A 27,534-nucleotide genomic window follows, 5' to 3' on the forward strand; every position below is an offset into this window, starting at 1 on the left:
GCAGTACTTGTTGGAATTAACCGTTTTGTTTTCCAGGAGGAGCTCATAATAGAGGACACCCTTCCAATCCCACCATACACACAACATCAGCTTGTTTGGATGAAGACCGGCCTTTGGTGTGGTTGGTGGTGGTTCATTTCACTTGCCCCACGGTCTCTTCTGTTCCACATTATTGCACCGTATCCACTGTTCATCGCCTGTCACAATTTGTTTTAAAAATGGAACGTTTTCATTACGTTTCAGTAGAGACTCACATGTGGAAATATGGTCAAGAAGGTTTTTTTTTGCTTAACTTAGGTGGAACCCAAATATCAAAGCAATGAACATAACCAAGCTGGTGCAAATGACTTTCAACGCTTGATTTGGATAGTTTGAGTATGTCGGCTCTCTCCCGCGTGGTATAGCGTTGACTGTTCTCAATTATTGTTTCGATTTGATCGTCATCAACTTCAACTGGTCTACCCGACCATGGAGCCTCGTCCAGCGAGAAATCTCCAGCACCCAACTTCGCAAACCACTTTTGACACGTTCGATCAGTCACAGCACCTTCTCCATACGCTGCACAAATCTTTTTGTGTGTTTCAGTTGCATTTTTACCTTTCTTGAAATAATAAAACATAATATTGCCGAAAATGTTGCTTTTTTTCTTCCATCTTCAATATTAAAATGGCTACACAAAAATTCACCAATTTTGATAAGTCTTTTTTTTAAATGCACGCTGAAAAGACAGCTGTCACATACAATCTAACAAAATTGTTTCCAATGAAGTTAAAGACAACTAAGTGCTACTAGAGCCATCTTACGGAAAAAAAAGAACGAATCTTTTGGCCCACCCAATACTACAGTCTTACGACTTTGGTATTATTATCCCCATTTTACTGGTAAGGACATTGAGATGTAGAGATTAAGCAGTTTGTTTACGGTCATAAGACAGATTAGAAGCAGAGCTGGGTTCAAACTCAAGCCTCCATAACTTGGAAGAGCACATCCTGAACCAAGGGACACAAAAGAACTTAGAAATTAGGAGCAGATGGGCATGTGTATAATCATGATCTTCATCTCCAGCCCCAGGACAAATGGGAAGGATCATTGCCCAAGACCCACACCTGGAGATCTTTGAACAAGTCTCCTTGAAGGCCCTGGGCACCATTGTGAAGTGTGCCTTCAGCCAGCAGGGCAACATCCAGACTGACAAGTCAGTGGCCAAAGGAAAGTACTTGTCACCCACTAATATGTTGTCCCATCTTGCCTCTTCCAGGACCTTCCAATTCTACCTGGAAGCAGTGTTCAGCCTTACCAAACTCACCCACCAACACATGTACAGCCTTTTGCATCACAATGCCCTGATGGTCAAATTCAGCTCTCAAGGCCACATCTTTTGTAAATCTAGCCAAGTGGTCCATCAGTACACAGGTTAGTCCTGGGCTTTGTTAGCGCCTGAGTCCTCTGTGAGACGTTCCATTGTCTGAGACACAGACTCTGTGTCTGCCATGGACATATGGCATGGTCATCATTCAGAAAGGCTTATTTGTACCCTTTGAGTGAACATGCTGCATAAATTGTAGGTAGAGAGATTGTATTATTGAGTATGTATCTGCATTGTAATATTTAGAGTTAGAACTAATAAGCAAACGTCCCTATATTTTGCTTCATTTGTTATGCAGCAGCTTCAGCTGTGAAGAACAACTGAAGTGAAGGGAAGCAAATTTCTGTAGGAAGACAAAGCAGGACCTCTGAATAAGTCCTGGGCATGAGTGTGTGGTTCATCATTTATTATTTGTAGACTTTTTAATGATGGCCATTCTTCATCAAAAAATCTACAAACACGGGGCTTCCCTGGTGGCGCAGTGGTTGCGAATCTGCCTGCCGATGCAGGGGACACGGGTTCGAGCCCTGGTCTGGGAAGATCCCACGTGCCGCGGAGCGGCTGGGCCCGTGAGCCGCCACAACTGCTGAGCCTGCGCGTCTGGAGCCTGTGCTCCGCAACAAGAGAGGCCGCGATGGTGAGAGGCCCGCGCACCGCGATGAAGAGTGGCCCCCGCTTGCCGCAACTAGAGAAAGCCCTGGCACAGAAACGAAGACCCAATACAGCCATAAATAATAAATAAAAATAAATAAATAAATAAAAATTAAAAAAGACAAAACTGTAGTTCCCAGGGGGGGGGGGGGGAAAAAAAGAGGTATTTGGTACATCAGAAGTCCACTTTGGGTAAAGAAAAAACATCGTTTCCAGTTACAGAAGTGGAATAAGGCTGGGCTTTCAATACAATGGCTAACTGCCTACCTTTCCTCCGTCTTCCCTCTGTGCCTCCACCTAGAGAACAGCTGAGCCAGACGCCCTTCACCACACTGTACGGCAAGGAATGTTTCCACCTCGACCCGCCCTCCCCAGTCCTGTCCCGTGTTCTCAACAGACGCATGACCTCTCCAGATGGATGCTCCTGACCTGCAGGTCCTGAAACGTCTTAACTCACTCATGTCTCTCACTGACATTTGTCCTTAGAATCTGTGGTGCCTCGGGCCACAGGAGTTTTTATTTCTCAGAAAGAGAGAAAAAGGAGAGAGCTCTCAGAACCCCCAAACTGGCACTGGATTATCAAGGTGCAAAGGTGCAAAATCCTCAGAATTCTGCCACACAGACTGAGGGGTAGGCCAGGGGGACTTAATGAAGCATCACGGCTTCAGTGTTGAACCTTGACAGACTAGGAGATTTGTAAAGATGAAAGAGGTAGCGTCAGAGGCAGATTGAAGAACAGATATGAAGCTGCAGACAGCCTGCCTTCTCCCCTCCCTATACGCACCCGCCAGCGTGTCACTAGAGCAGCTCCTACAACCCACCAGTCTCCAGGAGCCACAGAGGGAAGCTATGGGACTACACCTGGAGCCCTGGCATAGCCAGATCACAGAGCTCTCTGAAGGCCCAGCTAGTGTTCCAGCCTTTCTTGATCAAGCAAGAGACTGATATATAAGACCCCTCAGATGGGTGGCATGATTATAGTTCATTTTTTAGAAAAATGAATCTGCTGGTGGAATGCAAGACAGATTGGAAAAGACGATGTTACAGACATATAAAGGAATAGGCCAAAATTTATCTTTGACTGTGTTGGGTGTTTTTCTACAGCTTCCTCTAATCTTAATGTTCTTTCAAGTGCTGGCTTTGATTTGGGCAGCTGTAGTAGTCCAATTAAACTGTAGCAGTATTTTGTTGCGGCTGTGCTACTCTAGTTGCCCAACAGCAATTAATTGTCTCCTACAAAGTCAGCTTTATTTCTGTAATAAAAAAGCAAACAGTTATATAGCACTTTCTAGGTGGTAAGCATTGTTCTATATGTTTTTCATGTATTAACTCATTTAATCCTTTCAATCCTTTCAGTTCTGCCATGAAGTTCATAGTATTATGTACATTTTAGAGAAACTGAGGCACAAAGAGGTGAAATTTTACCACAGATAAATGGTGGAGCCAGGATTTGAACCCAAGTAGTTAAACTCCAGCGTCTGTGCTCTTAACCACTATATTGAAGCAATAACTCCAGTTTTCTCTGAGATCTCTCCCATTACTTGTTCATGAGGATCTGCGCTATTACCTAGTATATAGACGTTTCCTCTTTTTAATTCAGCGCAATGGTATTTTTCACACACTATTCATTGTAATGTTTATTACCTACATAATATTCCATGTGCCTAGTTGCTCAAACTAGACAACTCAGAGTCAACTTTTACTCTCTTTTTCCCTATCTTTCTGTTTCAATTACACCTACATCTGGTCGGTGTTTTAGCTTTTCCAGCATCATAAAATGATTTATTGCTGCCTTCCAACTGGAGAAAATTCTTTTCTCTACCTCTATTCTAGAACCCCTAAGGCCCATAATCCATGCAATTTTACCATCCCTATGCTCACACAAAAGCTACATGTACAAAATACGGGAATCAACATGTCTTTTAATTTTTCCCATCCAGGCGCTTTCTGTTTCATTTTCCTTTTACTTTCTCGTCGCTTTCTTTTTACTACTGTGGGTAACTTTCTTCGCTTCAGGTCAATCTGTTGAGCTCCTGATGGATTCGGGCTGAAGAACTGCCCTTACACACAACGCCCTGACTCCCAGCCAGGGATCTCTCCATTTGGGCCACCTCCACATCTCCCCAGGGATCCTATCAACGGCCACTACACTCAGACCCCCAGCCTGGGCACACTCCCCTATACACACAGGAAAAGGTGTTTGCTGGTACAGGAGGGAGCATCCCAGGGACTGTGTGAGCTCTGCCATCTGGTGGCTGTTCAGGATATTGCAAGGAATAGGCAGAAAGGATAAAAGGACAGAAGAGACGTCCGGCAAAAAGAAAGCACTGTACTTCGTGAACAGCCCTTTAGAAAGTGTTTGGCCTCAAAGCAAACTGAAATCTTCCCCCACCCCCACCCCCACTGTCTACAGTGAACTGATTAAATGTAAAATGGATTCAGCTCTTAAGGAAACCACTAGTGAGCACGTACCTTACAAGAGCCTCAGAAATGCTCATATTCTTTGATGGAGACATCCCACTCCTGGGAGTTTGTGCTAAGGAAGGGCCATTGCTTCAGTGGTTTGATGGGAGAGGCACAATGACTGGGGTCATCCAGACAGAGGCAGTATAAGAGTGCAGAGGTCCAGGAACCAGACCTTCTGCCGAACCCCAGCCAGTGTTGGGACATCAAGAACCGGGGTGAAGAAAAGGAGGCCCAGGAGGGCCTCATTCAGGAGGACAGTGGGGCTTTCAGGGACAGGGAGGGTGAGCCTGTGCTTTCCAGGCAAATGGGAGTCCTCTGGGCTCTGCTGAACCATCAACTAAGCCTAGGCCCACCAAGCCCAGCCAGCTTGCAGATTAATTCCAGACCATACTTGGTAAAGAAGGACCTTTGGGAAGAGGTAAAAACCATTTTTTAAATTAATTAATTAATTAATTTATTTATTTGGCTGTGTCAGGTCTTAGTTGCGACACACGGGATCTTCGTCGCAGCTCGCGGGATCTTTCATTGCGGCGTGTGGTCCTCTAGAGCACGCCAGCTCAGTAGTTGTGGCGTACAGGCTTAGCTGCCCTGCGGCATGTAGGATCTTAGTTCCCCGACTGGGGATCGAACCCGCGTCCCCTGCATTGGAAGGTGGATTCTTAACCACCGGACCACCAGGGAAGTCCCGGTAAAACCATTTTTAATACCCTCAACTGGGACAGGGGAAAGGTGTAAGCACAAGTGGGCAATAGCTGGTGGGCAATGAGAATGAGCCATGGTTGGTAGGTGTCTATGCATGCTGGCCCTGGGGCTACAGCACACCAGATCTCATGCTAGGGCTTTACACCGGACTCTCCACAAATACGACATAGAGCCTCTTTTTGATGTCCATTTAAGGAAAAGAAAACTGAGAGGTTAAGTGATTTGCCCAAGATCATGCAAATTATTTAAGTCGCTGAGCTGGGACTGGCTGACACATGTTCATTCATCTGACAAACACTGAGCATTTGTTCTATGCAGGGACTCTGCCAGGTGTCCTGGAGATGTCCTGCCATCCAGGAGCTCTCAGACATAGAACATAGCCCATTTGGCGAGCATGGAGTGGGAAAGATGTATCAGAAAGCTGTCTTGAAGGAGGTGAGGCTGGCAGAAGGGAAAACATAAGCTCGGAACATGAACAAATAGGCACTGAGATGTGAAACGTTGTGGGAGGGGAGGAAGGAGAGCTTGGCGTGGGAAATCACAGAGAGCCCGCAGTGTGGCCATCTAGTGGCTGCTTAAGACACTGCACGCAAAACAGGAAGGAAAATTCAGATGTCTGTTGCTAACACTTATTGAGCATTTATTTACTCTCTGCTTCCTGTACATACATTAACTCATTTACTCTTCACTGCAGCCCAATAATACGGGCATCATTTTACCCCTAATTTTCGGATTCAGGGGCTGAGGCGCCTTTATTACTAACTTGCCCAATGTCACACTAACATAAAATTGGCAGGGCAGGATTTGCCCAGGGAGGTCTGGCTTCAAGCCCAGGCCTGCAGCCACTAAGCTACACGTGCCTGGAGGAGGGAGGCTCACCTCCCAGGTGTGAAGGGATGGGTCCTGGTTGACTCTGTGTTTGGGAAAGGTCTCCCTAGTGACCATGCGGAGGACAGTTTGAGCATGCAACAAGCATGAAAACAAGGAGGAGAGCGGAGGGTAGCTGCAAACATCCAGGCAAGCCGCAGACCTGAAGCAGGGGAGGTGGGGTGGCGTGAGGGAGGGGAATTCAGGGTGCGTCCCGCCTCTGGCCTGGGTGGATGAGTGATGGTGCCCCTAACAGCACAGGGGACTCAGGTGGGTCAGAGATCAGGAATTCCACCTTGGCCTGAGGTGCCCGTGGGGTTGTGCAGGAGGCAACTGGGTCCTGGAGGGGACGGGGCTGAAGGTGCTGATTCGGAAGCTGATACTTCATGGGAAGTGATGTAAATGAATGGAGTGGATAAGGTCCCTGTGTCATTCATTTAACCACCATTGACCGGGGACTGCCTGTATTCCGGACCTGTGCTGGATACTCGGACATCACAACCAACAAGACAGTTGTGGTCTCTGCCTCATGGAGATCAGCGTTCACAACCTTGTTCAGAGAGCAACGCTCTGACCAACATGAGGCTGTGAGTCCAGAGGCCTCTGGGAGCCTGGTGAGCTGAGGGCGGTTGGTCAGGAAGAGCTCCCCAGAGAAAACGGCCACCATCCTATTATGCTGAGAGCAGAAGGATCAGACAGGCCACCGTATCTTGCAGCAAGAAGACGGGACTCTGGTGCCCCTGGTGAGAGCAGTCTCGGCAGCGTGTTGGGGCTGGAAGACTTGGAGGAGCTAGTGGAAAGGATGGAGGCAGAAGCAGCCGATGCAGACCACTCCGCTTAGATGCTGCGAGGACCGCTCTCAGACACTTTCCCAGATGCTTCTTTCCAAAGGGACTGTGAGCGCTGCAGTGGCAAACACTCTATTTTCCTATTCAGCTCTCCGTTTCTCTCTCTCTGTCTCTCTCTGTCTCTCTTTCTCTCTCTCTCACAAACACACACACACAGAACCCTACGCTGGGGTAGAATTAGACCAGGTCCAGTGCCACTACCGGGCTGTGTGACCTTGGGCAAGTCACCTCCCTCTCTGAGTCTGCATTTTTTCCTCAAGAAAATAGGGTCAGAATGAGTCTCCAAACAGAAGACATCCTACACACCATAGAGTAGCCGTCAGCTTCAACGTGCAAACCACCACCACCATTACCACAACCATCACTGCGTTTGGGTTTGAGGGAAGGCCCTTCCCGGTCTCTTGTTCCAACTTCTTAGCTCTTGGCACCTGGAAGATTCTTCCATTGGCTTCTTCCCATCCCTCTCTCTCCCCTTCCCCTCTGCTGCCCAGAGCTCCCTCTCCTCCCACACCACTCCCCCACTTTGCCAGCACCCGTCCTCACCACCACCCCCATCCCATACCCCCAGCTCACAGCCGGAACCAGTCAGGATCCTGGTTATTCTTTTGCAAAGTCCATGTACGGAACTGTACCAGCCTCAGCAATGCAGAACGAACTAGCCCCATTACGTTGGTGCCTCCAGAAGTCCAGGGGAGCAGCTGTGCTCAGCATGTTCTGTACCCACCAGCCATGCAGAGCCTCTAGCTTGCCTCTCACCCGGACTTGTTACATGACCTTGGGCAGGTGCCATCCCTTCCTTGGGCTTCAGATTCCACAGTGCAATATTAGTAAACTGGGCTAAATGATTCTAAGGATTTTGCTAGCTCTGACACAGTATGGTCTTGCATCCAACAGAGTTCATCCTGTAATAATAACAATAGTAATAAAAAACAAAAGCTAACATTTAGTGTGTGCACTAACTGTATATCTGGCACTGTTTTATATGTTTTGTGTGCACCGTTTCTTTGAATCTTCACAACACCTCTTATTAAATAGACACCATGAATAAGGACTTACTGTATAGCACAGGGAACTCTACTCGATTCTCTGTAATGGCCTATATGGGAAAAGAATCTAAAAAAAGAGTGGATAGGGGACTTCCCTGGTGGTCCAGTGGTTAAGACTCCATGCTACCAATGCAGGGGGCGTGGGTTCACTCCCTGGTCAGGGAACTAAGATCCCACATGCCGCGTGGTATGGCCAAAAAATAAAAATAAATAAAATAACAATAAGAATAATAAACTAATTCTTAAAAATAAAAAAATTAAAAAGAGTGGATATATGTGTATGTGTAACAGATTCATTTTGTTGTACATCTGAAACTAATACAACATTGTAAATCAACTATACCCCAATAAAAATTATAAAATTAAAAAAAAAGAAAACAGCAGAAAGTGGATAACACTGTGCTGATGTGTTAGAATTGCAAAATGAATAAATAAATAAAATCATGAGTGCATTTTCTCATTAAAATAAATAAATAAATAGGCACCACGTACCGCCCCCAATTTACAGATGAGTAACCTGGAGCTTGGTTGAGTTGATTTATCCAAGGTCACATGGTATTAGTGTCAGAACGGTGCTGTGTCCAGGCTGCCTGGCCCAGACCTGGCCTCTTAGCCTCCTAGTGGTCACCCAACTAGAAGGCAAAATCTCTGGCTCAACTACAAACTGCTCAACTGTGCTTCAGACATGCCCTGTGCATCCAACTGTGCCACACCCAGTCCACTCCCTGTAGACGTCCCACCAGCTCCTAAACTCCATATGTCCCAAGTGCATCCTCACCCCACATGCTCCTGCCTGTCCCCTGGCACCTGCCATTCTCAGGGCCAACCACCAGCCTGTGCAGTACCTTTGTGAGAAGCAGAAATAGGCACCCCTCCCTGCAGGCGGATGCAGGCCCACCGGGTTGCAGGTAGAGGTGCAGTCCACACAACCCAGTGCGGTGTCCCCCCAGCTCCAGCATCTTGCAGCTTGCTCAGGAAAGTACTGAGACTCGTCCTTGAACTTTCTCTCACTCTCTCAACTCTCTCTATTCTGCTTCTCCAGGGGGCCAGGGTCTCTAGGGAACAGGGCACCACAAACACTGTCATTCCTTACTCTCTGGAATAGCGACTCAGGACAGAGGCCATTGGGCTCTCAGACCATTTCTGAGAGAAAGGGAGGTGTGTCATAAGTCCCCCAGAGCCTGGCCCCACCAGTAATGCACGGAACCTGAGGTTTTCATGGAGTTGGCCTCTAGCCACACAAGGAGGGGTCACTGGAGGCCCGGCTGCCCTTGAAGCCTGCAGGGAAAGGTGCTGGCACAACCTATGGGGTCCCTGGGGCCGTGCCGTGGAAAGGCCTTTGGTCCCAGTGCTTAAGGGGGAAGAGCCCCCTGAAGGTCAAGTTCAAAGGTTCTGCTGAATCTTCCTGTCCCATTGAGTGTACAGCCACCAGGTGGCAGCGGAGGCTACAGGCAGATGGGGGAGAGCAGCCCTTCCCCCCAAGCTGAAGACCAGATGGAGTAACAGTGTTCACTGACCCCAGGACCTTCAGCTGGAGAGAGCTTGAGAGAGCACGTGCAGGTGTGTGTCTGTGCCTGTGTGAGGCTGAGGGGCACGGACAGACATACAGCTGGACAGACGACTGGGGTTTAGTCCACCTTCTGGGTCTCTTCACCATCCCTTGGGCTTCCCTTCCCTGGGCCCAGCCCTGTCCTGGGTGCTGGCGACTCAGAGAGGAAAGTCACCCCCTGCCTGCCCTTGAGGAGCTCCCAGACCTGGGGCTGGAGCTGGACACAGACAAGGAAACAGACAACACGGGGCAGTGAGTGTAGAGATGGCTGGTGTGGCTCAGAGGAAGCCCCTAACCCAGGGGCTGGGGACAAGCTTCCCAGAAGAAGTAACTTCTAAGCCGAGCCTAGACAGACTTCTGGCGAGTCTCAGGTGCAATGATAACACATACATTATCTCTGTGTCCTCCCAGCAGCCCCGCAGGGAAGCCATGACAGAACCAATTTTACTGGCAAGTGAAAGGAGCATCTGAAAGGCCAGGTGGTCCCACAGGCAGTGAGGAGAAGAGCTGGAATTTGAACCAGAGTCTTCATGATTCTTAAGCTCAAGCTCCTGGCCACTGTGTGTACTGCTAGGGAGGGAGGAGAGCTGAGCTGGGGGCTCCAGGCCCCGGGCCAGATCTGGAGGGGAGGCAGATGCCTCCCACCCGCATCCCAGAGCAAGTTCTGCCGGCTCCAGCCATCTGACTCACCTGTGAGGTTGGTCCAAGGGGATACGGTAGGATAAGGAGAAAGTCACACACGCTCTGCACCTCTCCCCACACCCAGTCCTCTACCCTGGACTGGGGGAGGAGACTCTGGCCAGCAGTAGTTCCCATCTGATGGCTCCCTGAAACACAATAAGCAAGCAGTATTCCTGCTCATGTCACTCTGAGCATAAGGGAAGTCATCTTGATAATCATCCCAACGCCCTGTCACTCTGTCTTAACAACAGGTGACACTCAAGCTAGAACTCTGCAGCCTTTTTTCAAAACCATCTCCAGGCTGGAAGTTCCTCTTCAAGTCTAACTGAAGTAAGCAGTGTTGCAATCTACCTTCACCTCTTCATTTCCTGGGTGGAGCTTTTAGTGCATGAGTTTGGGTGTAACCTATAATGTAACCCTGTGAAATCCACACGTTTTAGGTAGGGGAAGAATAAGAAAGGTGCAAGCCCTGTTCCAGGAAGCTGGAAGAGCAAGACGTCTTGTGCGGGTAAGAGAACCTCGGGGTCCTACAGCCAGGGCCTGGGCAGCCTGTGCATTCTGCCCAGAGAGCAGGTGGCGGGATAAGCAGGAGGTCATGCGACATCACACAGGGCACAAAGAGTGCGACTCCAGTGAGGGCACCGGAGTCCGCCCGCCAAGAGGAGGCATCAGGGAAGCGCGGGCACCTCGGGGAGAGCTAGGGAGGGGCCAACAGGGAGAGCCAGCTGGAAAGAGAGGACGGATGCGAGGTGCGAGAGAGAGGCCGGTGAGCACTGAGTTCAGGTGGAGGGAGGAGAAGGGAGAGACGCGACAGACACAAGAAGATGGAGGTAAAAACAGGGCGAGAGATACGCTCAGAAAAAGACAGAAGCACAGAGACGGAGATGAGTAAAGGCTGGGAGAGCCGAAGACGAGACCGGGCCTGGGCGGGGGAGGTCCTGCTTGGGGAGAAAGGGGTGGGGAGGGAGCAGGAGGGCGTTGAAGGAGCGTCCTCCCCCTTGTCTGCCAATCAAGGAGCTCAGAATCCGCTTCCCCCAGGGCCGGGGGCGGAGAGCTTCCCCCGCCTCCCCTGCCGCCCCGCCCGAGCCCAGAGGCTCCCCCTCCCAGCGCCGCCCCCTAGGGACTGGCTGTGCAGCCCCGATAGATGGTGGGGGGCCCAGCTGGTGTGTTATCAGCCTTCTCCAGGAGCCAGCCCGAGCCACTCAGCGGCTGCCAGTCTGCGATTAGGCCCCCGGAGGGTCATTAAGCACCGCCCTGGCCCAGGCCCAGCCTCCTTTCCCTCCCTCCTCTGGCCAGGCTGGCAGGTGGGAACTGGCGATAAGGACTGGGGGCTCTGGCAGTTCTGGGGTCGGCAGCTCCATGCCCCCTGCCCCCTGTCAGGGCAGGAACATGGGGGTGGAGGGAAGGTCAGTGCTAGCCCAGCACGGCAAGGACCCCGGGATGGATTTCCCACCATCCTGGTCCTGCCCGTGGGGAGGGGGCTGAGGAGGTCCCAGGAGAGGCCCAGGCAGCCTGCTGGGGATTCTGCCTCCCCGACCCGACCCCAGCTCCCCACTCCCCACCCTCAGCGCCAGGGCAGGGCAGCAGCTGCCACAGCCCCTGCTGGTAAAGCCTCGCAAGTGTGAGGGGCTGGAGGGAAAACAGAGGGATGGTATCTCTGTCTTCAGGCCCTGGCAGGCCAGTGAGGGGTCAGACTGGAACCCCCCAGGGACAACAGGGGGCAGAGGTGGGAGGGAATGTAGCTTCATGCAAGGGGGATCAGATCCAAGGCAGCCAAAGGCTGGCTGGCTGGTCAGCTGACTCCGCCCTCTGGTCTAATCAAGGAAGACTTCCTAGAGGAAGAGGAACCTAAGCAGGGCCAAGGAAAAGGAATATGCAGAGTTTCACCTGGCAGAGATGGGTGAAAAGGCATCCAGCCATGTGCACAAAAGCCTAGAGTGGGAATCACAAGAGCTCCAGCCACAATTCACTGAGCTGAAGCCCAGAGAGGGGAGGCAAGTCACACAGCAGGGCAAAGACCCAGCCAGCCCTCTGCTCAGGGATCTTCCCTCTGCTGCAGGCTGCCAACTAGACCCCAGTGAGGTGAGAAGGATAATTCGGATTTCAGATGGGTCTCCCCAGGGATATTTGGGTGAAGCCCTGGAACAGCAAAGGAGCAGCTGTAATGGAGAAACGAGGGGCTGTGACAGGTTGGGACAGGTGACAGAGGGAGACCGTTGGGACAAGGTGGGCTGCCTCCTGCCTTCCAGCTCCTCTCCTCTGGATCTGGGAGTGCTCCTGGGGAAGCCAGCCTCCAGTTGTCACCCCAGACAGAGAGACAGAGGCTGTTCCCATAAGAATGACAGTCACAGAGGTGAGGGGCCTCCAGGGTCAGCCAGCCCGGCTGAGTCAAGCCTCCTGTGTCCTCTCCCTCCTGCTTCATTCCCCTGGGGGCCCAGTTCCTTGGCCCCGGCCCCCCCAGGACTGGGAGTCAGTGGCATTAGGGAGGATGATTCTACCCGAGCTGTGTGGTGGGACTGGCCAAATCCTCCACAGAGGGTTAGCAGAGCTCAGAGACGACAGTGACTCTCCAGAGTCACACAGCATGTCAGCAGAGGACCGCAGGCTCCAATCTGGCCTTCCTGAGTCCTAGCCCAAGACTCTTTCCTGGGGCTTCCTATGCCCAAAGCCCAGCCCAGAAGGGCTACGGGCAGGAGGACAGAGCTGGATGGACGAGAGATGAGTGAGCCCACTTCAGTGCCCGGCAGCATGGAGACAGGGGGTCAGGATGTTGGTGCTGCGTGAATCGCCCAGAATCGCCCAGAATTGTAGTTGTGAAAGGCAGGTCAAGAGAGGGGGCCGTGTAGGAGGGTCTCTGCCTGGAGTAAGGGGTGTGCTCCCCGGCCCCAGGGGTTCTCCCAGAGAGGGCTTCCTGGGAAATCCTCCAGAATCACCATGACAGAGGCTTTGGAAGATGATTTCGGAAAGCAAGATCAGGCCTTGCTGGTAGCCTGAGGAGCTATTTCTGAGCCCTGGGAGCCTCAGACCCAGCAGTACAAAACGTTTGTATTTCACAGAAATTAGAGCCATTTCCAGAGTTGGAGGGAGGGAGATGTGAGGCAGGATGGGAGGTGCTGAGCTGATTGTCCTTTTCAGAAGGGTCTTCTGAACTGAATTGGGTGGGAGACCCCCTAGGACCCCAGAGGCACGGCTGAGCCCCAACGTGGACATAGTCTGAGCTCCGAGCTTGGCTGGAGGGTGGGGCAGGTGTGAGGGCTGGAGGAGGCAGCCCCTTACTGCAGATTCCTGTATAGAGAAGGAGGGGCCTGGACATCGGGCACAAGGAAGCAGGGGTCACATTGGGGTGCTGCGGACCTTGCCCTCCTCCTCCGGGTTGTTCTCATAGGCATTCTCATGCTCACTGGACCTGAAAGAGGATGACAGGGGTCATTGCTCCTTCTGTCCCATCGCCTTCTCCCTGCCCCATCCTGCATTTGTGAGGGCAGTGTCTTCCAGAATAAATGTCTGAGCCCCAGAAGGGGGTTCCCCTGACCACATCTGGTCTTCGGCACCTGACACCCGAGGCCTCTCACCACCACCCCTGAACCCCATCTCTCTCTTCCACCTAGCCCCTCCCCCACTGGGCCCCCATTGAACCCACCTCCCCACTGAGCTCCCTCCCCTACAGATCCTCCCCACACACACTGAGTCCCCCAACTCATCCCTTCAGAGTCCCCTCCCCGCACTGAGCCTCTTTTCCCCACTGCACCCCTACGAGTCCCAATCCACCCCCTGAGCCCCTCCCCCGACCAAGTCCCCATCCCTTTACTGAACCCTCTCCCCAAACTGAGGCTGCATGTCCCCATGGAGCCCTGCAGTGCTCTCAAAGCCCCCATCGCTCACCATCTCCCCACACGGAACCCCCTCTCTTCACTGAGCCCTTCCCCATATGAGCCCCCATCCTCTGAGCCCTCTCCCCTTCAGAAGCACCTGGTCCTGAGGTCCCCAGGGCACCCTGGAGCACAGGGTGGTCAGCCCTATACTAGCACCTCACCTGAAACTGGCCTCCATCGAGGAGTACTTGCCATCCGTTCCTACCAGGATCCCATCTGCTTTGTTTCCAACGGTCAGGACCATGTTCACAGGCTCCCTGGGGACAGAGCTCATCATTAGGGCTCTCTGGGTCCCCTCTCCCTCTGTTCCCCCTCCTCCCTCTAGTTTTATATGCTCTAGGGCAGAAGCTCCTCTCTCCAGCAGGGCCCTGTCAGCAGCCTGATTCTGGCCATGGGGCCGCACACCTTTCTCCCTGCTCCACCGTGGGGCCCTCAGGTCCCAGCCTGAGATCTACTAAAGATGTCCCCCAGGCCTTGCACCGGCCACCTCCTAGCCTCCCTCTGCTGTTTTCCTCTGGCCTCAGCTCTGTTCCAGGGCAGACCCAGCAGGACTCAGTGTCTGCCCTAGATTTCCACAAGGTTCTCCTAGGCGGTAGGGGCAGTCACTGAAGGCAGAGCTGGGGCCAGTGGAGAAAAGAAATATTTCCGACAAAAATCTCCTCGCCTCTTACTCAAGTGTGGCCTCTGTCCCCAGCTCCCCAAACACCACTCTTATGAGGGTTACAGGGACCCTAACCACTGCTCATCTTTCCTCGGACATCCCATGGGCACCTCAGACGTAATATGTCCCAAACTGCCCCAGATCTGCCTCCTGTGGTCTGTGTCTCAGTGGGTGGTCCCATCAGAAGCCTGGATGTTATCCCTGTCCTTCCTCCCTCCTGTCCTCAGTGTCCCCCCCCCCCTCCTAGAAAGCTCTTAGACCTGTCCTCTTTCTCCATCCCCTCTGCCACCTCCACAGCTCAGACCCTCTCCTGACCTCATCCTCATGGCTCACCTCACCTGCAGACTGGCCCTACCCATAGCATCCGCCACAGGGCAGCCAGTGATTCTGCTCCGGCCGCATCTCATCCCAAGACTGGCTTACAAACTCGCACTGGATTCCTATTGCACTAAGGATGAAGCCCAAAGTTCGGGGCTTTGGTGCCCAAGGGTCTGCTTGGCCTGGGCCCTGCCCACCTCACCAACCTATCTCGAGCCTCTCCATCCATGAGCTGCTTCTCTTCCCTCAGTGGGTCCTGCAGGGCTGCTGCTGGTACCCAGGCACCAGGTCGCCTGTGTGAGAGCTGGGGGCAGATGCAGCCTTGCCCCAGAGTCAGCAGGTGCGGAGTGAGCTGGATTTCAGCCCAACCCCTTCTACCTTTGTGCTCTGCTCCGAACTCAGGACCCCCGGTGACTCTTCCCTCAACGGCAGGGCTCTCCCACCCCACTCTGTGCTGTGACTGGCTCCTGCCTGGGCTTCAGGATAAACATGCAGTAGGAAGACTTCTCTGACCACACCCTCGCCCCCCCGCTCAGGCCCACACTGCATTCTGCCTGCTCCTTTAGCCTCAGCGCTCACACTGAGATCACCCCTTCCATGTTTGCCTTCCCTTCTGGTCTGGGAGTCTGTGAGCACAAGAGTAGTGTCTGTCCCATTGCCCCTCTGCAGCCCCTGCATGTGACACAGCAGCAGACCCTGAAGAAGGGCAGAACATTCCTGTCCAGGGGTTTTCACAGCGTCCCTCACAGAAGGGCCACTGTCCCAACTATACAGATAGAAACACTGAGACTCCAAGAAGAGAAGACGGCTCCCCAAAGCGCAGCAAGTGCGCTCGCAGGGCTGGGCTCCAGCAAGCCTCAGCTCTGGTCCCTGAGACCTCGGGCCTCAGTGCCCCTTCCACACAGTGAGAAGAATGGGCTCAGGGTTTCTGCGGCCCTTCTCACTGCTACCAGAGCAGTGGCCGTGGTCCTGGGACCTCCCGGCTTGCGCCGGTCCAGCTCCCAGGGCCCCCGCACGGCACTCACTGTTCTTCCTGGCACCAGAAGTGGTTGACAGCAAAGGCGATTGCGACGAGGACCAGGAACACAGCCACAGCAATAAGGCCCTGCATCCAGGGCTGCAGTTTCCCCAGGCCTGGAAAGGGAGGAGTGGGGGGCGGGTGCTGCGGCGGGCTGGGCACAGTGGGGCTGCCAGTGCAGGTGGGGTCTCACGCCCCCCGGGGCTGGGGCCTGTTAGAGGCTACCAGCCTGCTGCCTGGACCAGTGGAGACCTTCCGGGGAACGAGGACCCATCTGACCACTGGGCTTATAAAAGGGACCGTGGTTTGGAGGACGACAGGATTGGGAAGCAGGAACGGAGCTGAGGAGGGAACAAGCCTGAGAGAGCAGCATCTGAGGTCCAGGCAGCCCAGAGCGTCCCCTCACCCCATCCCCCACCCCTCCCTCCGCCCCTTCCCCCTTCCCCACCCCCCCACCCCTCCCCCGCTGCAGTGGGTCACGAGTGCAGGGCCCCCAGGGAGTGCCTAGGCCCCAGGGACCAAAGGGCAGCCCCCTGAACAGAAGGCCTAGGCCTTTCCAGTGAGGGTGGCTCCCCTCCTCCCCACTCCCAGGCTGAGGCAGCCCAGAACTAATAGGACTAGGCTGGCATCTGGAAGATCCTGTTTTGTAACAGAGGTTTCTGTGGGGTTGGGTAGGCGTGGGAGTGCGAGGCGGACGGGGCTGCTTGGCTCAGGGTGCCAGGACTGCCCAGAGAAAGGGGTGGGACAGAACGTCTTTGGAAAGTCAAGACAGAGGGGCAAGCTCTCCTCTGGGTCTTGGGGGCCGGGAGGGGAGCTTCAGACCTGAGCCCCTTTTGCCTTCTCTGGCTCAGTGCCCCAGGGACTGGGCCAGAGACCAGTTTGAGGTCCCTTCCAGGCACCTTCTCTGCCTTTTGCCCCTTGACCCTTGACACCACCTCTAACCCTCAGGTTTCCCAGAAGTCTCTGCCCTCAGCCACTGGCAGCCCCAAAGGGCTCTCCTCTCCCCAGATATCACTGTGCTCTATGAGCCCGACGGGGCCCGGCCCCGCAGAGGACAGACACACAGTAGCAGTTAGAGGTGTCAGGAGGGGACAGAGGCCAACAGGAGACTTTGGAAGAGTCCTGCCTCCAGGCCAGAACACCTGTATCCCTAGTGCCATCCTGTATCTTGAGGGGCCCAGGCTGAACATCAAAAATCTCATTCTGCCTCACTCCCGCTCAGAAGTCCTTCCTTGAGTCTACCCGAAAGCTCTCCTGCTCAGGGAGGCCCTGCCTCTTCTCCAAGCGCTCTCTGAGACTGGCAGGTGTTGGGAAGGAGGGAGGGCTCTGGGAACTCTGTCCTGCGGCCAGGTCAGCCCTTGCTTATCTCCTTGGGTAACAGAAGATACGCAGTATGGTTACTGTAAGTTCCATACTTGCCAAAAAGCTGTATTTTGGACTCATTGTTTCCCCAAAAAACAATGGTTCAGACCCATTGTCTCCTCAGGTCAGTGGTTACTCAAGGACTGGGAGTTAGGGCTCAAGCCCTGGGAGGCTTGTCCTTGCTTCTTCCAGACCCTGCAGCCAATTCCTTCCAGACACACCAGGGACACTGCTTCTCCTTCCAGGTGGCTCTGGGATGAACATATAGCATAAGGGGCAGAGCCTGGGGCAGGAGAGAGGTTATCTGAGCCCTGTCCCTTCTTGCTCTGCTATGTGACCCACACAAGTTACTCCACCCCTCTGATCTTCGGTTCCCAAAGAGGGCTTCTAAGACCTGAGAGACAGAGTTGAAGCAGACATGCATGAGAACTCAGGGCATCTGCAAAGGAGGGGTGCATTGGGAGCATCTCTGCCAACCCGCTCTGGACCCAAATCCCACCTGCAGAGTCCCCAGACTTTGGCTGCAAATGCAGCCTCACAGCGCAGGGCTGACACCGGATGGTGGGTGTGGTGCTTTACCAATGTGAAGCCCTTTCCCACCCCTGAGTGGTAGCTGCCCAGGGAGGTGGGTGGGACAGGTTTATTGTCCTCATTTTATGGATGAGAAAACTGAGTCTCAGAGAGGGACAGTGATTTGCTCAAGGCCACACAGCAAGACAGAGGCGGAGCTGGACAAAGAGCTCAGGCACATGGTGGGGGCCACACTGGGACACTGTCTTCTGGGTAGGAAGCTGAAACAACTTAGGCCAAAGCCATGGGCAAACGCCTGACAGCACTGCCCGCCCCTGAAACAATCCTGCCTTTGAGGGGTGGCTCACACACTACTCCCACCCTCCTTATAGCCCCTGACGCTCTGTCCTCAGCAACCAGCCACCTCTAGGGCAATTCCTGCTCCTGGAACGTGGGTCTCAACTCCCCTCCCCGACCCTAGATCCTAGATCCAATATTTCCCCTGCTACCCCCATTTCTCAGTCGTGGGAAACAAGTCACAGACAGAAGCCTGTGTCTGCCTTTGGAGGTTCCTCTGGCTAAGCCTGTCCCTGCTCCCCCTTCAAAGTATAGGTGCCAAGGGTGATGAGAGGGGCCAGAAGGCCACCCCTTCCACCCCGGGGCTCCCAGCACCCAGGCCGGCCCTCTCCGTACTGCAGCCCCTCTCCCCACCCCAGTCTGGCCCAGGCCTGCGCTACCTTGTTGACCGCTGGCGGGTGGCACTGCCGTGAGCAGGCCCAGGATGACCAGGCCGAGGGCAGACATGGCTGCAGGCGGCTCCTGGGCCTTCTCTCCGGCCGCTGGAATCTGGGCTCCTGGAGCTGCCGTGGGGCCTGTCGGTGTCTGCTGAGATCAGCCTTGTCTCCGTCTGACCCTGGAGGACAGGTGCTAATAAGGAAGGAGGAGAGGGAGGACGGAGGAGGGAAGGTGGAGGGAACCTGCCCTCCCTCCCATGGTAATGTGCCAGGCCTGGCCTCCCCTGGCTGGATCCCAGCCCACTCAGGCTGGCTCTTGAGGTCATCTTCCAGAGACCATGGGTCTGAGGTCCTGGGAGATGTGGGGAGAATCGGGGCCTCACCTCCAAGCCTCAGGCCTCCTGGAGTCTTGCATCAGCTCCCCCTTCCTGGCAGTGGGGCTGGGCTCTGGGGAAAGGATTGACACATTCTTGCTCCTGCCTTGAATGAGCCCAGTGGGCGGGGCCTCTGGGAAGGCTGAAGGTGGGATTAATAAATTTGCTGGCTGGCTCAGGGACACGGGGAAAATCCCGGAGGCTAGGGAAAGGTCAAAGCTGCCCCCTCCCCGAGAGCCTCGCCTATTTCCTGTCCTTCCCCTCACCTGCCCCCACTCAGCCAAGCCAGACCCTGGAGCCCCAGTCCTGGGGCACAGCCCTGGCTTCTGTCCCTGCACTCCCTGCCCAGCTCAGTAACTCTCTAAATACATCCTCTCCCATGGGGATCACAACAGAGGGCCTGAGGGTCCCAGTCCCAGGCTTCCCCACCCAGCCCAGCTGACCTGACCCAGTTCAGCTCCTCCTCTTGGCCCCAGAGGTGGTCCCTGGAAGCTGGGACAGGATCTGGGCTTGGTCAGAGGCCTCTGCACACACCTTCTGATCCCTCTCCACCCATCGCAGGGAAAGAAGTAAGTGAATACAGCACTGCTCTAGAGGACAAAAGAACAACACCCCAGGTGGAAGGTCCAAGTCTGGGGCCCTGAACCCCTGGGCCCTCAACTCCCAAGATCCCATGGAGCCCATGAGACCCTCCAGCTCAGGAACTGAGAATGACCCAAGTACCTGTTGAGACCCCGGGGCCAAGGGCCATACTGGGTTTCCTTTCTCCCCACCCCCTACTCTCCCCCAGGAGTACAGGAAGCCAGGGATGCTGGAGTTTGGCTCCACAGATGTCAAGAAAGAAGGAGCCAGAAGACTGGGGCAAAGTCTCAGAGGTGGAGGGTCCCCAGAAGCCAGGGCGTGAGCTGGAAGCCCCTCCACAGCGTCCCCGCCCAGAAGCCACCAGACGGCTGCTCACAAGACCTCCTGGGAGGCCCTTTCGATTGCCAGTGGTAGCACCCAGACATCACGCCTCGTCCCTGCTTCCTGTGTGTGTATGTGTGTGCCCACTACCATGGGTGGCACACACAGCCGTGCAACGATGGGGTCTCAAGATGATGTAGGGGAACGTGGCTTGGAGGTGAGTGATGCCTCCTATACCTAGACAGTTGTTGTCTGTCCTACCCCAACTTGGTGTCTTCAGAGTGTGCTGGCACAAAGTTTGGCTAGAGTAGGCACCCTGTGTGTTAATGAACAGCCAGGGAATCACTGATTAGAATGCAGGGAACTGGGCTGAATGTAACAAACAACCACTGACGCCTTCTTCTAAGCAGGGGAGTCACAGGGTCAGATTTGCATTCAAGAAAACACCTCTGGACAGCGTGGAGAATGAAAGGGGAGCACAAAGACCGGAGAAAGGGAGGTCACGGGGAAGCTGCTGTAACAGCTGGGGACGCGGGATGCAGCAGGGCAGGGCACAGGGAATGGGCTTGAGCCATATTTAGGAGGATTAAATGGACGGGACATGGTCACTAGAACACTGACTGGCTGGGCGTGGGGAGTGAGGGACAGGGAGGAGCTGAGGGTCACTCCCAGTTGCAGGCTTGGTGGTGCCTCCGGAGGGGCCAGACCAAGTTTCAGGAGGTAGGGCGGGATGATGAGCTACAGGTTTCGATGTACTGTGCTTGTGGACGCCCCAGAGGGAAACATCCAGAAGGCAGTGGGATCCCTGGGTCTGGAGTAGAGAGGCGCATTTTGGGAGACGCCTGCATGGGGTTGGTAGCTGAGGCAGGGCGCACATGGTCTCCCCAGGGGGTGTCTGTGTGGGTGTGTGCACGTGCACGTGGCAAGGAGAGAGCCAGGGCAAGGAGGGAAGCAGTGAGGGACCGGGACACAGCCGAACGCATAGGGTCTTTCAAAGGAAGAGGAGTCAGTGTGGAGCGGGAGGGGAAACTCCAAGAGAGTGGGTGTCCCACAAAGTGTGGAAGGTGAGATCCAAGAAGAGACGACAGGCAGGGACCCCCCTCCAGCCAGTGCCCCCCAGAGCAGCCCAGCGTCTCCCATCAGTCCCCAAGTCCCAGCGCCTGCCTCTCTCATCCAAGCACCACCCCCTTCCCTATAGAACCTGGGGAAGGACAGGAACTCCCTGGGCCATGCTTTGGGGACCCTGCGTGAGGGGGGTGAGCAGGAAGGACATCAGGTGACCAAGAGGAGGAAAACACACCTCCCAGGTCAAAGTCCCAAGCTTTAGAGCAAAACAAGTTGTTCCGGAAAAGGGGGGGTGTGGGTGGACACTTGGCTTTGAGGCTGGTCCCTTCTCTCTAGGTGTCCTCATCCAGCTGAGGGGGGCGGTCATCTCCCCAGCTATATGGACACAGCCCTGGGTCCCCATGGTAACAAGTTGGAGCCCCTGCTGGTCTGGCTTGGGTCCAAGATCTGGACTCAGGCCTCAGCAGCCCCACAGGGCTGGACCCTGTGTCCTCATCTCTGAACCACTGTTCCATCAACGCTCAGTTCCTCCCTCCTGTTCCCAGCCCAGCTCTGCCACCCCGTGTCATCAGGCCCCCTTAGGCCCTCCACACAGCTAGGTCTTGTGTGATTACCCTTCAGAAAAGCCAAAGCGGCCCTCACTGCTTCTAGGAGTCCCCTTTCTCCGCGCCCCATCCAGCCTGCCATTCCACTCGCTGCCAGCAGGTGGCAGAGTCTAGCCCCGATCCCCGACTAGTTGGGGGAGGGCATAGAGGGGAGCCAGTTTGCAGCTGAAGGTTCTGCAACTTCCTCTCTCCAGCCCCCCACTTCCGACCCCTTCCAGGGGTAGTTTGAAGGAAGGGAGGGTGGACGCTGACAAATAAACAGTCAGTGATGCTGTGAACAGCGCACCTGGCATGCTCAGGGCTATGCTCTAGGGAAGCACTAACAGCTAACTCGTTAGGGATGGCGTCCTGGCAGGGCTGATGCTAGGAAAAGTTTAGCTGAATTGTTGGACCTAGCAGAGAGACAGCTTGGGGGAAGGCATCCAGGCAGAGAGCTCAGCCTGAGGAAAAGCACAGAGGCACATTCTCGTTGGGGCTCAGAGCACAGAAGTAAAATGTTTGTTAACTCATTCTTATATTTCATCTTGCTAATGTCTTTGCTGCAAGCCTGAGAGCTCCTGGAGACTTCGTTTTATTCATTCAAACAGATCCTACTTACATCCCTTCAGGGCTGCCAGTTACTCTTCAGATAATACGCAGACTTCTTAGCATCGGCTTGAAGACCCCACCACCCGCCCTTACCCTCCTCTCCAGCTTCATCTGGCCCCAGGGCCTTTGTCACTTCCTAACAGCAGCCAAGCTCTCTCCTGCATCAGGGCCTCCACCACGCTTGCTCTTCCCCTCTGTTTGCCTGGCGGATTCTAACCAATCCTCCAAGTCTTGCATCAGGTGTCACTTTCTCCAAAGGGCTTTCTTTGATCTCCCTTCTCCCCCATCTGAAGTCACTCCTTCCGTGAGTCCCCTGCTCATCTCTTCACAGCCGTTATCACAAATTGCAATGACATGTTGATATGTGTGTTTACTCATTAGTGTCTGTCTCCCTGGAGAGAAGGCATCGTGTCCATCTCAGCCCCAGCACACTAGTACTGAGCACACGTGCAACAAATGTAAGTCTCAGCGTATCCAGCGCCTGCCTCTGGCCTGGCAGAGAGCAGCTCAGAGAATGATTGTTGAATGAGTAAGGTATTTTAGCTCTAGTCAGGGCCTTATCTTTCTTTGTCCTCTAGCTGTGGGCGCAGAGCGTGGATCTGCTTCATCTCTGGGTGAGAGGAGACAGGGTCACGGCTGTTCAGAGAAGCTGGACCTGGCCAGCTCGGGATGAGCATGAGTTCCCATCCCTAGAGGTGCACAAGCCAAGGCTGGGAACCAGGTCCCTCAGTGAGGGCAACTACAGAAGGGGTTCTGGCCCTTCCATCTCTGGAAGCCTGTCATTCTGTGACTCCGTTAAAAGACTATGGTAGATTTTTGTATTTTAATCAGGTTCTGAGGAAGTGGGCTGGTTAGGGGTGAGTCTCTCTCCTCTCAGACTCAGCATTTGGTTCACCCAGCTCACTTCACTTAGCAATCCCTCCACAAGAGCCCATGGGCAGTACTTGGGTTCATGAACTTGCATGGGAAAAACATTACATCTGTATCTCACTAACCTCTAACTGAAATTCACCATATTCTGCCATTAGGAATGAAGGCATCAAACCACAGTCCCTCTGTGACCTTTACCTGTCACCATACAATTGTTGCAGATATCTGGATGGATTATTTCTGCTCATCACTATGGAAATATAACAGTCATTGGGACTAGATTTCCACTAGATCTTATCATAAAGTACATATAGTTACTATATTGCAAACTTGTATTTTTAATATTTTAATAACTGTATTTCAATGTAATTGGTTTCCTTGCAATGCCACGCATTTTATTTTATGCATTTAAAAACATTACTGGGCTCCCCTGGTTGCTCAGTGGTTAAGAATCCACCTGCCAGGGACTTCCCTGGTGGCGCAGTGGTTAAGAATCCGCCTGCCAATGCAAGGGACACAGGTTCAAGCCCTGGTCCGGGAAGATCCCATATGCCTCGGAGCAACTAAGCCCGTGTGCCACAGCTACTGAAGCCCTCATGCCTAGAGCCCGTGCTCCGCAACAAGAGAAGCCACGGAAATGAGAAGCCCGTGCACCGCAACGAAGTGTAGCCCCTGCTCTCCGCAACAAGAGAAAAGCCTGCGCGCAGCAACAAAGACCCAACGCAGCCAAAAATAAATAAATAAATAAATAAATTAATTAATTAAAAAAAAAAAAAGAGTCCGCCTGCCAATGCAGGGGACACAGGTTCGAGCCCTGGTCCGGGAGGATCCCACATGCCACGGAGCAACTAGGCCCATGCACCACAACTACTGAGCCTGAGTGCCACAACTACTGAGCCCACACGCCTGGAGCCTGTGCTGCACAAGAGAGGCCACCGTAGTGAGAGGCCCACGCACCGCAACGAGGAGTGGACCCTGCTCGCCACAGCTAGAGAAAGCCCGCATGCAGCAACAAAGACCCAACGCAACCAAAAATTAATTAATTAATTAAAAAAAAAAAAAAAAGAATCCGCCTGCCAATGCAGGGGACACGGGTTCGAGCCCTGGGAAGATTCCACATGCCGCAGAGCAACTAAGCCCGTGCGCCACAACTACTGAAGCCCGCTCACCGAGAGCCTGTGCTCCACAACAAGAGAAGCCATTGCAAAGAGAAGCCCGTGCACCACAACGAAGTGTAGCCCACGCTCACCGCAACTAGAGAAAGCCCGTGCACAGCAACGAAGACCCAACGCAGGCAAAAATAAATAAATAAGTAAAATCTATTCAAAACTAAATAAATGAATAAATAAAAGCATTACTCTGAGAAGGGGTCCATAGACTGCCCAAGGTTTCCATGGCACAAAGAGTTAGGAAGCCCTGACACAGGGAGCCTGGGGCAGGTCTGCTCAAAGCAAAGCCACGTGATCTCAAGGTCAGACCTGGAGAAAGATTGGCACTCTCTGGACAGAGGCTTTCTGGGGCTCAGAGCAGGGGGCTACGGTCAGATTGCCCATTGAGGGCCCCAGTGCCCGGGGGGCTGCAAGGAGCAGAAAGCAGAAAGGAATGTACTGGCTGGACTCCTGGGTCCTAGGGGACCCCACTGGGCTGGTGAGATTTATGGCCAGGACTCCCCAGTGGGGGAAGATCAATCACCTCCTGCTGCCCACTCACTCTGCCAAGAAACTAAAGGGCTGGCCCTGGGCCAAGAACCCAGCCTGCCAGCAGAGGTCCCAAGACCTAATTTTTGCCCAGTGGTTCCAGCACAGCCCTGCTCCCCTGCCCCAGGCTGTAGGTCAGCAGTGGAATCCCATGGTGGGTGCTGGTTTCTAGAATCACGGTCTCTCCTGGCCTAAAGGCTCATCCTGAGTAGTGTGATCTTGTGCCTCATTTTTCAGCTGGGGAAATTGTGACCCAGAAAGAGACAGTCACTAACTGGAGGTCACACTGTAAGTTATCAATAGTAGGCAAGATAGGGCTAAACCCCAAGCATTCCTATGTCTAGCCCAGTCCCGCTGTGAAGCACCTACCTGTTGGTCAGTTTCCCAAACAGCAATCGGCTTGCTTTCATTCATTCACTCAGCACACATGTACTGTCTCCCATGGGACTGGAGACACAGGAGTGAACAAGGTAGAGCTTACGTTATACTATTATCTAATTACCATTGCACCAAATATTTCAAAGGAGATGGACGGTCACGAAGAGTATATACATGGGTATACCCTCTAGTTTACGAAATCAAGAAAAGGTAGTATTAAGTCTAAAATTCACTTCTTCATTCATTCTGCAAATGTTTATTGAATGCCTTCTGTGGACCAGGCACTCTTCGAGATGCCAGGGATACAGCAGTGAACAAAACAAAGTTCCTGCCCTCACAGAGCTTATATTCTAGAAAGGTTAGCCAGGAAGCAAACAAATAAACAGATAAAATAGGTCACATGGCAGTAGGGGAAAGACCAGATAGGATCAGGAAGATCAGGAAGATGCGGTCCTGGCAGGGAGGGCTGTGCTGTTTTACACAGACACTTCAGGGAAGGCTCCTCTAGAGGTGACATTTGAGGAGAGCTGAAAGTGGGGAAACAAGATATTCAGCTGTCAGAGGGGAGAGGATTGCAGGCAAGGAAAGCAAATAGCACATACAAAGGCCCTGGGAAGGAGCACGGAGGGAGGTGTCACTGTGGCTGAGGGAAGTGAGTGCAGGGAGAGGGCAGGAGAGGAGGTTTGAAAGGCTGCAAGGGGCCACTCCTCTGGGGCCTGTGGGCGCCATAAGGACTTCGGCTTTTAGTCAGACTGAGACAAGAAGCTCTTCGAGGACTCTGAGGACAGAAGGCGTGATCTGGCTGCTGTGTTGAGAAAAGGCCACAGGGAGCAAGAGGACCAGAAGCAGGGAGGCCAGTTAGGAGGCTACTGAACACTCCAGGCAAGAGATGTCAGTGGGGCTTCCCTGGTGGCGCAGTGGTTGAGAGTCTGCCTGCCAATGCAGGGGACACGGGTTCGAGCCCTGGTCTGGGAAGATCCCACATGCCGCGGAGCAACTAGGCCCGTGAGCCACAACTACTGAGCCTGCGCGTCTGGAGCCTGTGCTCCACAACAAGAGAGGCCACGACAGTGAGAGGCCCACGCACCGCGATGAAGAGTGGCCCCCACTCGCCGCAACTAGAGAAAGCCCTCGCACAGAAACGAAGACCCAACACAGCCAAAAATGAATAAAATAAAAATTAAAAAAAAAAAAAAAAGAGATGTCAGTGGCTTAGGTCAAGGTAGCAGCCATGAACTGGGGATACTCGATCTGAATCTAGGTGTCTTTTGAGGGTAAAGTGACACGACTTGGAATGTGAGGGAAAAGGATGGCATCAAGGTTTTGAGTCTGCTCAGCGCACTAGGCTGAGGGAAGGTTCAGGAGCACCGGGCCATTCTTGCTCAGAAGGGGCAGGATTTGTGAGTTTGGTTTGGAGACGGGTACGTGAATCTGGAGTTAAGAGGCAAGGTCCAGGCTGGAGATGTACATTTGGGAGATGTGGGGCAGCGATGCAAGGCTCCCCTGGGTCCCAGGGAGAGAAGATCAGAAGTGCTGGGCTTGGGCAGTGGTAGGGAGGAGCCCTTCCAGGCTGGGTAAAAGCCTATGGGAAGGAGCCCCAGCAGGAGGAACTGATCGGAGATGGGCTTGGCCGGAGAGCAGAGGGTAGTTGGGAAAGGGGTCTTGAGGGCCTTGCAGGACCTGTTAAGAGGTTTGGTCTTTACCTTACAGAGGATACTGAGCCATTATGGGGTTTTAGGCGAGGAAGTGCCATAGGCGGTCTTGCATTTCAGCAAGATCTCTCCAACCACAGCTTGAAGAATGGGTTAGATAAGGCAGGAAGCTGTAAGCAGGCTGTGTATGGGGGTAGGGGAGTAGGGGGGTGGGAATCCAGGAGAGAGATGGTGTGGCAAGGCTTAGAGCAGTGCATGGAGAAAAGTGGGAGGATCAAAGATCAATTTAAGGGGTACAATTGGCAGGCTGCGGTGACCACATGGATGCAGGGAGGAAGGGCCTCCAAAGAGAAGAGTCAAGGCGGCACCCGTGTCCCCACCTTGGACAATGCTTGGATGTTGGTGCTGTTTTCTAAACCAGAGATTACTAGAAGAGCAGCAGTTTAGGAGTGAGGAGAGAGCATGTATTCCTTCATTTAACAAAACGTTCAAAGTGTCTGTTCTGTGCCAAACGCTGTTCTAGGCACTACAGCTACGCAGCCCTGCCCTGGGGGAACTCACATGTTAGTGGGTAAGACAAGCAATGAGCAATGAAACATATCTGGGCTTCTAGTGCAGACAGGCTGAGTTCGCAGGGCCTGGGGGACGTCTCAGGATGCAGCTAGGGGTGTCGGTCTGGCGTTCCTGAGAGAGATCTGAGCTGGACTTAGAGGCTTAGAATTTAGCAGCTCATGGGTGGTGGCTGAGGCCT

General features: G+C 53.6%; 1 protein-coding gene across 2 annotated transcripts; it reads right to left on the reverse strand.

Moving 5' to 3' along the window:
• Nucleotides 1-13,201: 13,201 nt before the first annotated feature.
• On the reverse strand, nt 13,202-19,551 carry PDZK1IP1 (PDZK1 interacting protein 1). Of its 2 annotated transcripts, none has more exons than XM_068539836.1 (5): nt 19,469-19,551; nt 19,035-19,098; nt 18,655-18,844; nt 14,210-14,305; nt 13,202-13,582 (listed from the first exon to the last, which is right to left on the reverse strand). In XM_068539836.1, the coding sequence occupies exons 2-5, from the start codon at nt 19,064-19,066 to the stop codon at nt 13,574-13,576; spliced, it is 327 nt and encodes a 108-aa protein (XP_068395937.1). In that variant the 5' UTR covers nt 19,067-19,098; nt 19,469-19,551; the 3' UTR covers nt 13,202-13,573. The 2 variants fall into 2 exon arrangements, with proteins under 2 accessions (XP_068395937.1, XP_068395935.1); XM_068539834.1 differs by lacking the exon at nt 19,469-19,551 and adding an exon at nt 16,053-16,161 and having other exon boundaries at nt 18,655-18,830.
• Between the last annotated feature and the right edge of the window lie 7,983 nt (nt 19,552-27,534).

This window comes from Eschrichtius robustus, chromosome 3, assembly GCF_028021215.1.
Source record: "Eschrichtius robustus isolate mEscRob2 chromosome 3, mEscRob2.pri, whole genome shotgun sequence".
Taxonomy (NCBI): domain Eukaryota; kingdom Metazoa; phylum Chordata; class Mammalia; order Artiodactyla; family Eschrichtiidae; genus Eschrichtius; species Eschrichtius robustus.